General features: G+C 28.7%; 1 protein-coding gene across 2 annotated transcripts in view; it reads left to right on the top strand.

The window, feature by feature from the left end:
- The window catches only part of LOC145307213 (uncharacterized), a 137094-nt gene that overhangs the window by 22819 nt on the left and 98465 nt on the right, over nt 1–15810 (top strand). The window contains exons 2-3 of one of the 2 annotated variants that reach the window (XM_080149595.1): nt 6488–6607; nt 14215–14274. In XM_080149595.1, the coding sequence (XP_080005721.1) occupies nt 6488–6607; nt 14215–14274 (180 nt within the window). The remainder of the gene's footprint in view (nt 1–6487; nt 6608–14214; nt 14275–15810) is intronic. The other variant, XM_080149601.1, reaches the window with a different exon arrangement.

Genomic DNA, 15810 nt, shown 5'->3' with positions numbered 1-15810 from the left:
AATAAAAATCCACAATTTTCTAATTTATTTTATGGTTACCCCTCATTTTTGTGTGTGTGAGTGTGTGTTCAGGATATATGTGTCTATGGCATTGGTCAAAAATTTTAGCCTATTGTCCAAAATTCAAGCCAAAAAGACCCCGATCTGATTTATATTTTACACGTTTGCTGGAGTCAAGGAGAGGAATAAATAAAGTTAAAAATATTTGACTACAAGAATTTTGAAAGAGAAAAATATTTCTTTAATGAACAAATTTCAAAATCTATTATTACACATCTTATTTTTTGTGGATTACAAACAACATACTAAAGCCTAAGTAGTAATCTTGATTCTTACTGTATTATATAATACTGTTTTTTTTACATTAAAAATTGCTTTAAATAATCTTTTGTTCTGTGTTTCTTATTTTTTTTTATCCCAGGCCATATTTTTTTTCCAGAACCTGTCCGTGCCCAATTTGCTTTATACATGACAAATAAATTAATGGGCAAACAGATGAAAGGATATTTTGCGCTACCGGGCTTTTAATAGATTTTATTTGGTTTCAATTTAGGTTGTCTTTTCATTTGAATATGTCTTTTTTAGGGGGAAAATGTCAGTCCTTACGTCTTACGTAAGTTATGTGGAAAGTTTTATTTACTCGTCTGCTATATAACTTAGACGGTTGAATTTTGTTTCTGATAATTCTCCCTGCCAAAGAAAGCAGACAGTGTAATACTCATGTCATCATGTAATACTCTGAAAGGTATTTTTCTATGCTTTTAAATATACTAGCGGCTACGCCCCTAGAGGCCTCTAGTGGCACTTTAAATGTTTTTTTTTATATCTAAAATATGTCTATGTTGCGTTTGACGTTTATGTTAGCGTTGAACTCTCTTTCTAAAATCAAGAAACGTAAAAAAAAAATTACGATTTTTTGTGATTTCTCTTGGGAGGGTGGTGGTACCCTTCCCCAAAATAGTTCAAAACCTTCCCGGGACCTATGAGAATATACCCTGTTAAGAAGAACCCGATCGGTTCAGCGGTTAGCGAGATCCTTTGGTACAGACACACAGACAAACAAACAAACATCCTGTTACTTTAGTATAAGGATATACAGGTAAATTTTAGTGAATATGATTCTAAACAATGAACATCTACTCAATAGTTAACATTGCCCGTCTTTCTGCCAATTGTGTTTAGATTTAGGAGCTTCGCATTGTTTAATTTCATATCTTACATAATGAGAAAGAAAGACTAGACTAAGAAATTCTTTATACTTGTCTGAAATAAATCTAAGTGTCTATTTTCTATATTTTCTTTGTTTCATGTTAAAAATTACATGACAAAATAAAACACAGGGAATTGGTATTAAACAGACAGAAAAAGATTATATTTATTAATAAAAAAAACTTTGATTAAGACACCTTTTAAACTAAAGTAATTATAGAAAAATATTTAATATAGTTTGATAAAGAATTAATTTTACTTGTCAAGTATTTGTTGTCTTTTAAAAATGTCATTTGCTCTAAATATGAAGTATAATACATTTCATGTAATAAAAATTGTAATATCGATGTAAAAATTGTAAAATTTTAACACACAAGCCGTAAAATGACCGTTATGGCCCCTTCAAAAATTTCAAATAATATTACATATTATATTATAGGAATTAACAAAAGTCAATTTTCAATTTTCTTTTATTTCCTTAGATCATATTACATCAATTATAGATTGAAATGTCTCAGTTTTTAAAAATTTTGTGATCTATTTTAAACATACATGGTCAGATCAAGTTTTTGGTTTGTACTCTTTTTTACATGAAACCGTAATCAGAGAGTCATAATTCTTATTTTATCAATGTATGTCAATAAAATGCTCCTAAGTTTAGAAGGAGTTAATCGAATCAAGAAAAAATACCAAATAAGATATTTAAAACCCGTAGTATTGTAAAAGTTAACCTAATTTTCGCGGGGTTTTTCAATATTTGCACCGGATTTCTCTCAAATTTCTATCAGTTAAAAATGTATGAAGCACAGGACAGACAAGGGGTGGGAGGGATAAAAGGGGGGGGGGCCTGAGGGAGAAAATTACTTTCTTATGAAGGATGTCAGAGAATAGAATTATGTCAAACTTTTAACAGATTTCCTAAGTTTCACATTTTTTGACATCTTATTTTGTCATTATCTACAAAATTATTTTTTTTCTCTTACATTAAAAAATTTAAGAATCATCATTCTAATCTTATTAGCTGTAGTTTATAGTTTATCAAACCTAAAAAGGAAAAATTGTATAAAACTATGAATATCTTACCAATTTTTGTCAATTCTTTTTTTCATTAAACCTGTGTTCATGATGTCCATTAAAGTGCATGCAATAAATCAATACTTCTGTCATTATCCTTACATATTTAATCTGTATAATATAGAAAAATTGTGAAAAAATATTGTCTGTTGAAAAATTGACGAATATAGTCAAAAAAGCTTTGGGTAATATGTCAAACTTAGACAATATTTAGGCAGTATTAAGTTAAAAATTGGGTATCCACGCTGATATACTCTAATTTCCTGTTAGATCATTACAATATGTTTTATTAGTTCCTTAGTTAGATGTTAGAATAGGTTTCTATTTTCAGAACAAAAATCTATCGGTCCATCATTTATTCCCTCGGGAGAGAAATAAGAATTGAAATTCTATTTCTTTTTGAAAGTCATAAAAAATTATGGAAATAACGTTGATATAAACATCAGACAATTATTTTCTAAAATCATTTCAATGATTTATAAGTCATGGTCTATATTATTAATTGCAATTGTGTCGACAACAAACAAATAAAATTGAAAATCGGAAGCATCACATAATTCTTGTGCTTTTGCTTAATTTGCCCTTAAGTGATCAAGGCAAGTTGCGAAAATGATCTTTTATACCTCTAGCTATAATTAGAAGTCGATAAAGTAAGGGGGTTAGCCCCCTCCCTTTCTTCATCTATCATGGCCCTGCTGGGGCCAGGGGCGTCCAAGATTTTTATATTTTTTTTTTTTTTGGGGGGGGGGGGTAAAAAATTTTTAGATGGGGTAATTCGTTTTTTTTGGGGGGAAATTGTTTGGGGGGGTAAATACCCCCTCCTAAATGTTTGGGGGTGCCTAAGGCACCCCCAGGGAAGGGTTAAATTTTAAATGGGGGGAGGGGGAAAATGAAAAAATATTTTTGGGGGGGGAGGTAATCACCCCTTTACCCCCCCCCCCCTTGGACGTCTATGGCTGGGGCCCAATCTTTAATTTATTTTTCAAATTACTTGTCCTAGAAATACCTTTAGAAATATTGAATAATGTCTTACATTACATTCATTCAATTATGAAAAGGATGTAGTACGGTAAGTTCAATTTCATTTATTGTTTAAAATGGGTATATCTTTATAAATTTCATTCGTTCATGTTAGTTAAATTAATGATCGTATACACACAGGTATATCAGCTAATGTATTAAGATTATTTCTTAGTGTGTGTACTTGAATATGTCAGTATCTATATGTGTGGAGAAATTTCGCCAATAATTAGAAAATAGACAATGACATAAAATTAGTGTGCTAATAAAGATAAAATTACCTAAAAATTAGGTAGATATTTGGCCTAAAAGAAAGCTTATACACATAATGTCTTTCTTAATGACCAAACTTATATTTTCCATTAAGAGCTGCAGACTAATCTGGGATAGAAATAAGATTTCTGAAAGACATAAAAACGTTAACTTGTATTAAAATAGTACCAATACCAATTACTTTTTGTCAGGGGTAATTTATAGATCTTTCTACTTTCAATTGTAGATCACTTTAATGCTTCCTTGTTTAGCAAAGTTTTTATAAAGTTTTAAGTGGTATTCTTAATCATTTCTTCCTGTTCCTAATATGTATTTCTTCGAATGTGTGTCCTTTCTCTTAGACTAATAACATTTTCAAGATAATGTTAGTTTTTACCGAGCAGAGTTTGACACTAAAGCAAAGGGAACCTCCAAAGTTTGGCTTTTGTTTGTTCTTGTTGTGGTCTAATCTAGTTTTGAGGGGGGTGGGGGGAATTAACCATCTTAGGTCCTTTTTTTAGACAACTATAGTATAAAGCCTTTCAAAAAATTCTGAAAGTTCCTTTTTTGGTTTAAATATTAATATACAGTAGTATATTAATCTAATATTTTAAACTAAAGTGATTAATAAATTAGCTGAAATCAAGGTCATTGAGTTTCCCTTCAAAAGCTTGCAAAATATTTTGCAATGAAAAGAACATTGTCCAGATTTTCTATTCTTTTTTTATAATCTCGTGCAAATTAGGTAAAATCTTTTTAGATGCAACTAAAATATGGGGATATAGCCATAGAATAAAAAGCAAGTGAAAATGCATCTATCCTGCTATCTAGATTATCGAGATCTGAGCGGAGAAACTAAAAAAAGTTGTTACTTTTTTTGAGACCAGTAGCTGTGCCCCTATCATAATCACCCCAGGAATTATGTGAAGAGTCCCCCAAAAGGAGAAACCAATTAGTTCAGTATTTATTGAAAGCTTAAGCTTCATACAAAAGTATTGGAACAAGTATTGGAACACAATGTCATATCTATCAAAATTTGTCTATGAATAGCATACGCTCAAAAACACTCACACACACATTAACTATTTATCAAAAATTTTAGGGACACACTCACACATACACACACACCCACCCACACACTCATAAAATATTATATACAAATTTTTCGTTTATATTTTGCATATTATTCTCCACACTTATTGTCAGACATTTAAGGACAATAAAATTGGTCGGTTTAGTTTTTACCATTGCATTGGAACCCTAAAACCAGTAATTTTAAATTTTAAAGTAATGGCCTAGGCATACGAATCCTTCTTAGAGTAATGAATTAATTTACAGCATTTCAAAATAGCTATATATGTATGATATAGCTCGGCAGAACGAATAAAATAGCAAAAAAAATGAATTTTTTTTTAAAATAAGCAAAAGTATAATTATACATACATATATCTGGACCCAAAAGTGTAGTTATTTAATTATCATTATATCTCTGTGAATGGTGCTATGTGTCTATAGTCTTCTTGATTAGCCATGAATACAATTTTACTACCAGAATCAATTTTTCACATTTTTTTATTCAATTTCGGGAATGGGGGGCCGTTGTCATTTATATAAGCCTGGTCCTAGAACAAAATTTCCAAAATTTTACAGAAGAAATACAGCCTCTATTAACTTATACTTGTAATGCTATGCAGAATTGATTTTGTGCTTGTGAACCCGTCAAATATTTATGTATGCAAAAAAGATTATACAATTATTGGAGAAAAAAGGGATTTTTGTATTTTTATATAATAGGAGAAAATAAATTTACAAATAAGCTTCATGTTGATAAATTAACAACTAAATTTTGTGAATATTAAAAAGGTGAAAAAAAGTTTTGTATTAACTGAAGATTTTGAAATAGCAAAAAATTATAGAATTAAAAGGGAGTATGCCTTGACAACCAACATGAACAACATAAACTTAAAATAAAAACCAATAAAAAATAAAAATAAACTTTGATTTCTTAATAAAATAATGTCAAATAATAAGGGGAATCAAATTGGAGAGGGGCGGAGGGGGGCATATCTAAATAAAATTATATTATTGGTTGAATCAAACCGTCAATAAAATTCCGTTGGGGGGGGAATTTGAATAATAAATTGTAAATTTGTATTGAATAAAAAAGGGGGAGTAGGGGAAAGTGGGAGGTGTAAATTTATAGCGACACCTGCCTTATACCATTTATAAATCCCCCTCCCCCTTAACATTCCTCCCCCCATTTTATATTTAACTTTATTTGGCAATTTCTCTTTCTATTCATCTAACATTTATTTTAATGTTATAAATCTTAACTTTAGAATATAGAACGAAAGCTTTATTTTCATATTCCTTTGGTTTAAAATAAGTTGTGTGAAATCTTTATAATGAATATTTTTTTAAGATTTTTATAATACTAAAAATAGAAATGTTTAAAAGAAGCCATGTTATCAACAAAATGTCAAGAGTGAAACATTATCTACCTCTCTGGATTATTTTCAGTGTAGTTTTTCTGTGTCAGAGTTGTCTGTGTAATATTTTTGTGTGTATGTGTTTGTTGCAATATTTTTGCAGCCAGCCGTCATTCTCATGAATAGACACAGAAGTTATAAAAATATAGTGTTTGAATATCCAGAATCTATTTTTTTATATCAATTCTTGACTTTAAAGGAATGCTTGGATACGATGATACCATCCCAAGTTTTTAATATCACATTTATTTTTTGGGGGAGAGGGGTTTTAGGGGCCATTTTTCTCCAGCTATAAACTACGTATAAGAAACTTCCCTTTAAAGGAGACCCTAACTGGTACAGTTGATAGTGAAAATCATCATAGTGAAAACAGCAGGATGTTTGTCTGCAGACAGACATCCTGCCAGTTTTATATAAAGACTAATAATTTCTCCTAATTTCAGGGTGTCCGTAGCGGCGGACCAGTTGGTCAGGATGTACACAACAAGTCCCAGCTGGACAACATAGTTGGCACACTCTGGCAGGCAAGGCAGGAATCATCAGGATCCAGCGTTGGCAACCAGGTAAGCTCACAGCTTGGGGGGAGACACAGGAAGCAGCTTACAGTGCGTAGTAAAAAATGACGTCACACAAAACATATAATCAATTAAAGGCCAGTATACATAGATGTTACCATTGGTCAATTAAATTGTATACTGGCCTATCCTTGGTCATTTTTATTGTATGACGTAATTTTTTAATGGCACTATAAGCTGCTTCGTGACACAGGCTAGACAAACAGACATTTTTTTTTTATAAACGGGTTAGATGTGGTATTAAGGTAGCACAATCTAAGACATTTTATTTTCTATTTTTCCACTATGGCTTCAAACCGATTAATATCTGGTGGATTTGAACCGGTTCTCAGCAAATTTTGAAAAATCATACATAGAATCGTATTACAGACAATTTTCCACAAATATAAGAATTTCATAATTTTTCTAATTGATATCCAAGGAAAGCTGTCTATAATACGATGCAATAGATAACTATTCTGTACCTTTTTATTATCTTTAAAGCTGTGAGACAAAACTTCTTATTGTATCTAAACAATATTTAGGCTGTATTAAATTATAATGTAAAAAATATAAGTCATTATATAATTATTTTTACAATTTCTCCTATATACATAAGAAAACATAACTAGAAGCATATTTAATCTTCAGCAGCTTAACTTAATTATGTAAGTTAATGATGTTTTCTGATACTATTTATTCTTTCCTAATCTTTTGTGCTTTTTTGAAGATTTTTTGTTGAATTTTGAAGGCTTTTTGTTCTTATTCTTTATACGTGTATCGATTACAGAAGATTACACCAAGAGAAAGGGACGTCTGATTTTAAAGATATTGTTAAAAAACATCCAAAATGGTTATTTCAAAACTAAAAGTGAATTTTAACAAACTAATTTTTTTCAAAAATATTTGTATTTTTCTGATTTGTTTTGTAATTTTTATAATGTTTTCTACATCTGACTACAACAGCTAAACAAAGAAAAAATAATTTTAGTCTGAGTGGCTGTTTTTTTGTTTATTCAATGACGTAAAATGTATTTTTTTTATTACAGAAAATATTATCAGTCTTATTCTTATTTGAACAATGCATTCGCAAGATAAAGAAAATATCAATTGGGATAAAATTTAAAATATGAATTTACCCTATTACTAGTGATGCCGTTTTTGTTTTAGACCTTGCTTGTCATTTTTTGCTCAAACATAAGAACACCAATGCTACAAATATTGAAATAAAAGTGTGATGAAAACTAGGGCTGGTTTCTATAATCATTTGTCACTGTTTGACTACATACCAATATATGTTCTTATCTGTTAGTAATTTTCCTGTAATTTTTTGTTAGTCAATAGTTTTAGAACCCACTTTTCATCTGCAAATACATATAAATGAATTTTTAGATCATCTATCTGATTGGGAAATAAATATGTTTAATCCCATGTGGGATTTTTTGCTCCAATGATTTGTACAGATTCAAAGTTGATGTATATCTATCCTTTTTGTGTCTCACTTTTCAAACTTATAAACAATAATTGCCAAAAAGTGAAAAGTAAGATTTTAAACCAATAATTAAAGTAATCACAGGATTTAAAAAAATAGATTTTAAAAAATGTTTAAATATACTAATATTAATTCTTATGATATTGTATTAAAAAGATATTCAATTATAAATATGGTTTGGTAATATTTTTAGCATAAAGGTGTTATTGCTTTATGGCAAAAATTCTATTATGTACCCCATTATATAGATATTTTGGGTTATGTTTCAACCCCCGAGATACCACACTACTTTTTTAACCCACTAGCATTGCAGCCTTAGATAAATCCAGTTCTATCTTTGTAAAAAAAATAGCTAAAACCTTGCCCAGTTAGCAAAGTTTATTGTTAACACTGCGCGCAAAAGAATCCATTAACCCTGTACATAAGAATTATCAGGATTACCAGAGAACAATTATTCTATAGTCATAAAACTCTTTTCATATTTTTACAATAAAGGGATAGGTAAATGGATTGTAGATTAGGCAAAATAGTTAGATTCACACTTTTAAAATTTTTGTCGCGGGTATTCTCCGATTACTGATTTTTAAGCTTAAGGCATTTAGACAAACGTTCTAATTTATAGATTTAATCAAAACCAATATAAAACCAATTTTGACAACTCTTTACTCCAAATATTTCACTATTGATGGTAATTAATAACATCTGCAAGAGATTTATTATTACCATACATTCAAATTTTCATAAACACTTTACTAATTTATACCATTTATTAGACAATAGGGGCATTTGAGAGAAAGATCATACATTTTTAATTTTAATTTTTTTTGTGGGTGCTTTTTTCTGTAGGTTATATCCTTTAGTTTTGATTTTTTTGGCCTTTAAGAAGCTTCACTGTAAATGAGAAACATAAAGGTTCAGAGGTTAGCGATATCCTACGCTATAGATACACATAACATTCTGTTATTTTGAACCTAGTAACAGAGTCTGACTCTGATTATGATGTAAAAAAAAATTAGCTAATGAGAGGCCACTATAAATTTTACCATTGGTCAATTACAGTGTATACTGGCCTCTCATTGGATATTTTTTTTACGTTATAATCAAAGTCAGACACTTTTACTAGGTTCTGTTATTTTTATATAAGGATTTAATTGTGCTGTAATTTTAATCAAGAAACATAATTACTTTTTTAATTTAGCAATATGATTATAAAGTATATTTTAGTAAAATGAATATTTGACAATCATAATTTACATATATGACAGACTGGTTTGGCAATAATACAAAATATTAACCATTACATTTTTTTGTAATGGCGTATCTTGTCTTAAATTATTTTTTTCTCTCGTTATTTTAGGACTTCTATAGTGACAAACAAATAAGAGATTAAGACAAAGTAAATGAGTTAAAATGACGCTTTGCATCTCTATTAAACTATTATTTAACAGCACTTCCTTAATAAGTTTGGTTTTTATCTAGCTAGATTTTTATCTCTCTTATTTGGACTAGTTCTTCAGAGAAAGTTATGGAATCCAAATCGGAATTTTCTTATCATATTTTTGCCTCATCTAGATACTTAATCTATGAAAATTAATAACCTTGTATTCCTATAAATTTTGACTTTATTCATGTTTAAAAATTAAATGACAATATTAATAATGACGCGCTGCTCATTAGTTGTTATGAATTGAATGTTTTTGAAGTGGCAGTCGTTATGACAGCCATTTCTCAAACTTATTTTTCGTAACTTCAAAGCAACTTTTGATCTTATACAGCTACTGTTTGTCTCAAATAAACACACACACACTCTCAAATAAGCATTAAGTAACCCGCATATGCAAAGTTATGAACCAAGGTAGTCTAAATAATTTACTTGCTAAACAGATATTAAACACTGTCTTGTCTGAAAATAATAAGCTTCTCATGGCCTACAGATACTATGCATGTTATATCATTTTTATGCCATACGTTGATATAATAATAGCACCAATTGCGCGCAAATATGAAAGTGAAGATAAAAAAGATCAACCTTTATAAATAACCCTGTCCATAACTCATCATATTTAAGGCACTTCATTAAGTTCAAATCAAAATAGATCTAAAAATTGTCTAAAGTCTTTCTTTGGTATAAAATAACAGCAGAAAATCAAGCTTTAGTGATTTAACTTGTGCTGTAATTTTCCAGTTTTAAATATTTCTAGAAAGCGCCCTTAAGTTGAAATGAAAATATCTGTGAATTTAGTCTTAACAATGTTATTTCTAGAATTAGAAACACATTCATTTTTACTAAATTGGGATAAATGGGGAATCCACCTAGAATAACATCACGCTAAGGTCAAAATTTATTTCTGTATTAAACGTTAGGTTATATATTATTCCTAGCTGCTCTATAACTTCTTTTATCTGTACGTCCGTCAACAATTTATATGTTATAAGACATTGTTCATAATTATTTGTAAAGTCAGAAAAATATTAGTTTTGTCCCAAATGAAATATAACCACCTGATTTATACAGTTGCTACGCTATCTATAAATGGGGAAAAATTGAAGCTTTCAATTTTGTGTTAAATGTTATGATAGCAAATTTTAATCTCTCAACAACTAATAAGTAATAACCAGGGTTAAGTAAAGTTCAGATTTAAAATCAATATTAATAGTAGTTTTCTCAAGCTTCAAAATCTTATTCTTAGATATTTAGTTTTTATGATTGAAAGAAAACATCAGATGTAAAAAGGATGAAAAGAACTTAACCTTGTGTGTGATTCAAGAACAGCAAGATTTTATTTTGAGCAAAAAAGCTGTTTTAATAATTTTATCTTTTCATAGAATTAGGGTCCAACTTTTTGAGCAAAAAAGCTGTTTTAATAATTTTATCTTTTCATAGAAATAGGGTCCAACTTTTTCACTGAATAAAATTGTTGTAATAAGGACAACATTAAATTTATTGCAATGTTGTTTTTGTTTATAACAAAAATAATTATTTAATGATTAAACAAAGAATATGTTTAAAAAGCACCAAAATTTTATACTTAAGGATTAAAATATTCCTCCAAATTATCATTCTCCCTTAGATTTTTACCCTTTCATTGTAAGCATTTCATCAAATAATTCCAAGTAGGTTTTAAACAATAATAAGATAGTTCTAAAGGTAATTTATACTAATTTTGGGTGTTTTACAGAAACATAAAACTCAGTTGTATTGTTCACAGCAAGTTCTCCTAATTTTTTCTCTGCTTTTCTTAGTAAGAAGAAAACGTTATTATAGCACTACTTAAAACATCTTTTTACCGCGGAATTCTCAATGCAGAAATAGGAATGGGACTATGAAGGCTAAAAAAGAATATATTGTACATATACATATGTCTTGTATAGGTTTACTATACATGCAAAGGAATATAAAGTATAAATGTTTTTTTTTCACGAAACAAAGTTCAGGATGCGCTTGTTATGCATTTAATTGTTCTTGTCACAGTTATGAAGGATTATTAATATAGTTGAACATTCTTTAAATTGTAATATGCACAAAAATAATTGTTTCTCATTTTTCTTTCTTTTTAAAATGTCAAAAAGTTTTTAATACAACAACTTTACAAATGAAACTTTGCCTCAACAAGGATGTCAACCTCCAGCAAATTACAGCACTGCAATTAACAAAATTAAACATTATATTGCTATTGTATTATCATATTATGATAATTATATAAAATATTAATCATGTTTAATTTGTTTCTTGGAAATAAATTATTAAAACAAACAACATTTATAGTAATGTTCATAATGAAGTTTACAGATATCCTAAATGCAAGAAAATTAATTTGGAGGAAATTTACCATGTCAATTGCCCTAGACATCAGAATTTTAAATTTAAACCTAATAGGGTGATTCTATTATTCTAACATATAATTCTAAAATAGGTTTAAATAAAGTTTGAAGTCTAGGGACTAGATTATAACTTATTGTCTCATAAATTGCATAAACAGTTTGGTCGATAAGTTAATACTCACCAACTTAAATTTACAATCAGATATTCTGAAGTTGACCCACGGATATGTACATTGGTACAAGTTTTAATAAGCTTTGCTGTTAGTATTTACTAAAGCTGTGCAAAAGTAGATTATGAAAAATGTACACACACCCATACACACACGCACAAGCGTTTAAAAAACAACAACATTAGAAGCATTTTTTTGTAGAAGTCTTAGAAAAATAACTAATGTATTAGGAAGATTATTATTATTGTTTGCGAAAATATGGCGAAAAATCCAGTGTACGCCTAATTTGCATAATTTATCAGGGACATAAAGGATTTTAATAGTGTGTTTTTTTAATAATTATGCATTTTTTCTTTTAAAGTACAGCTTTAGAATCTAAAAACAAATTATTAACATACAATATAACTAATTGACGTCATAGTTCTGTTTTTATTAAATGTTAGATTTCTATGTTCCGTTATTTCTCAACTCCTGATAATTTGCAGTTTCTGTTTTCAACACTTTCTTTAATTTAGAACATTTCTGTGCAAAAATACAAAATAGATGTATTTATTATTCAAAGCAGATATTTAAATACTTATCCCATTGCATTGGCAAGGAAGAGAAATATAATTTTCTGCCAGTCAAAATGGGCATGAGGGTATCAAACGACATAGGGGGTAGGAGTTTTTGTTGAGTTAATGTACTTTTCCTGTCAAATAGCCTAAAACCAGCCTAAATCAATACATTAGATTCCTGATGATTGTGTTACGGCCCTTCATGAAATCTTACTGGAAATCCACAAACATCCATTATGCAAAAAAAACTATAGTATATTTTGAATAGGGAAAAAAGACTTATCTTTATTTTTTGCAGAATATTATAGTTATTTTTTTAATTTAATTTATTTTACTTATTCCTATTTGCCTGATAATTATATGATAAAGGTAATCAACCTTTGTTTTAATTTATTCACGAAACCTTCTTTCATATAAAAAAGGATTATTCAAGCATTATTTTTTGAAAATTATGTCAAATTTTTAAAAATATTTTTTTTTGTTGGACCAAAACTGTTCTTTTTTTACATTAGATTAAACTTACGATTTTAATATACAAAATATTATTTTTTTTCAATATGATATTTAGCATATGATTTATTAAAAAAGGTTATTGAATAGATATCTATCATAATAAAATGTCTTCCCAATTTTTCCTTTCACTTAAAAATAAGGATAATGATATACATAATTATTAAAATATTCTATTCACTATATTAAAAGGGTTTTCAATATTAAAATATATTAAAAAATACTTTGTTGAATCAGTTATTCGAAGTTGTAAAATTGGTTGGCAGCTTCTAAACTAATATAGAGTATTCAGTATCTATGCTTACAAAAAAAAAAAACTAAATCTGCTCGTAATTTAGTATTTTGTGTTTAATCTCTCGTAAAATCCTCACCTCGCCCCCTTTTTCTATACACAAACCAATTCTGATATTAACAGTTGATTAAAAAAAGTATTTTGGAAGATTTCCTTACAACACTTTTGATCCCAAGCAAAGCCCCCTTAAACATTAAAAATTTTATTGGGAAGGGCTCAATCCTAAAATATTTTTTCGACATTCCGTTTTTAAGGTTTATGTCGACTATATTTAATTTTTAAAAGAGGTCTTTACTGACATATAATTTACAAACTTTTTGAAAAGTTTCTATTTCTAATATATGAGTCGACATTTCGTACAATTACATTTGTTTAAATTTATATATCTATTGACCAAAATTTCCTTTTGTAGTAAAGATAATAGAATATAAGAGGTTTGTTGAAATACTAACAGCAATTAAGAATAACATATTTTAAGGAGCGCAAAAGAAAAATAATTATCATACGGGAGAGGGGGGGGGTGACGTGAATATTTACCGTAAAAAGGATACTAACGTGTTTTGATTCAAGTTTATATGCTGATATAGAATCCTAGAGTGGTAGATTTAACGCTCAGTGTGATACTTTTAGCTACTTACACCACGAGTTTCAAGGAATAGGCTTGTGCTGAGTTTTTTTTGCCATTTTTCTGTAAAAAAAAACTTTTTTGTCACATTTTAGTTTAGAATTATCCACCTGACCCGTAATCCAAAGTAATTTGTGTATATTTTTAGATGCTTCAAAGCCTGTTGGGCAATTGGTTTCCCCCAAATCAAAGCGGACGTCATTCACTGGCAAGTTAGATATCCTTTCTTTACTTAATACTAGTGGCTACGCCCCCTGAGGCCTCTAGGTGCATGTAAAATGTTTTCTTTTCACTCTAAGTTTAAATCAGCTGTTTACCAATTTTTTTATTTTTAATGATTTCTATTATATAAAGTTTCTGTGAAAGGAAAACTTTCAGAAAAGCAGTTAGCGAAATATTTATGTGCCACGTCTTTTTTAATACTACAAATTACCGCCACAAGCCTATTTAATATCTCCTCGACTGCTGCACAAGCTCTGTATGGGCGGTGCTAGGCTACTATCAACATATTATATCAAATATAAAGATTAAATTTCAATCAATTTCAAATCTTAAAATTGGCAACAACCATTTTACTATTTTGCATATGCTCTCTGATTAGGTTCAGGTAGGAGTATTTTTATTTGAGAAAAAAATATTTGGTTCCCAAACTTTTAGTTTCTTTGTTGAGGGAATAAAGTAAAGTATAAAAAAAAACATACGCAAGAAATTTTTTTCTTTGGAAATTATTAGCTGGTGAAAAAGGTAAAGGCAGTTAAAGGCAAATCATGACTGTTATTTTGTACAAACCAATCTTTGTTTAACATTACTCATCAAAGTTTTGATCTAACGGATTTAAAGTATTAATTAAAGTTCACTTTCCTCTCTCTTATTGGGGACTATATATTTCTTCTTTTGTAACTTTATTTTCAATATAATAATTCCCTTTTTTAATTTAACACATGTCAAATGCTTGATTGTTTTCAAGATATTTCAATAAAGCACCAATCATCATTTTTAATCATTGAATCAATCCAAAGAAACCTTTTAAACTTTAATTTTGATTTATCATTCCAGATTAGATTTCTTGTATTAAAGAAGCTACTTATGAATAATGGTATTTATTGAATTATGTAGAAAATTAAGAGAGAAATTCTTGAAAACCACAAAATTTAGTAAACTTGGGATTTATATAAGATAACTTTAATTTTTACCTCTTCCAGCCTATTATTTTATTGTTTTTTAACAATTCAAAGGGCTATAAGAATCGACTATTGTTGTACGTTGATTAAATGTATAGATTCTCGTGGTTAATATTAAGGTAGTATCCAAATGATTAAATACCTTTGGTAACCTATACAGTATACATATTACATACATATTAAATACTTAGAGTTATCCACGAATGGTTACACTTTTTATACTGTACTACATGTTTAAGAGTTTTTGGGTAGATGGTTAACATTTTTGTAATGTGTAATGCATATGAGATATAGAAAGTATATACAACTTCATAGGTTTACGTCGAATTTAAAAGCATTCAATTCAAAAGTAACATTTTATAGACATGCTTTTTTTCTGATAAATACAAAATTATAAGTCTAAAAAGTATTTCTAGAAATTATGAACTACAATGCCAAAAAGTCTTTGACTTTAAATATTTTATATGGCGATCAGTACATAAATGAGACCATTAATCCACAACACACTTATAGACACTCAATAACTTGAGGATGATTTCTATTATTATCCTTTACAGCTATAA

This window comes from Acartia tonsa, chromosome 2 (genome assembly GCF_053477335.1).
Source record: "Acartia tonsa isolate MP-2025a chromosome 2, ASM5347733v1, whole genome shotgun sequence".
NCBI lineage: Eukaryota > Metazoa > Arthropoda > Copepoda > Calanoida > Acartiidae > Acartia > Acartia tonsa.
Note: the sequence above shows the minus strand (reverse complement) of the source record. Positions and strands in the feature narration are given on the sequence as shown.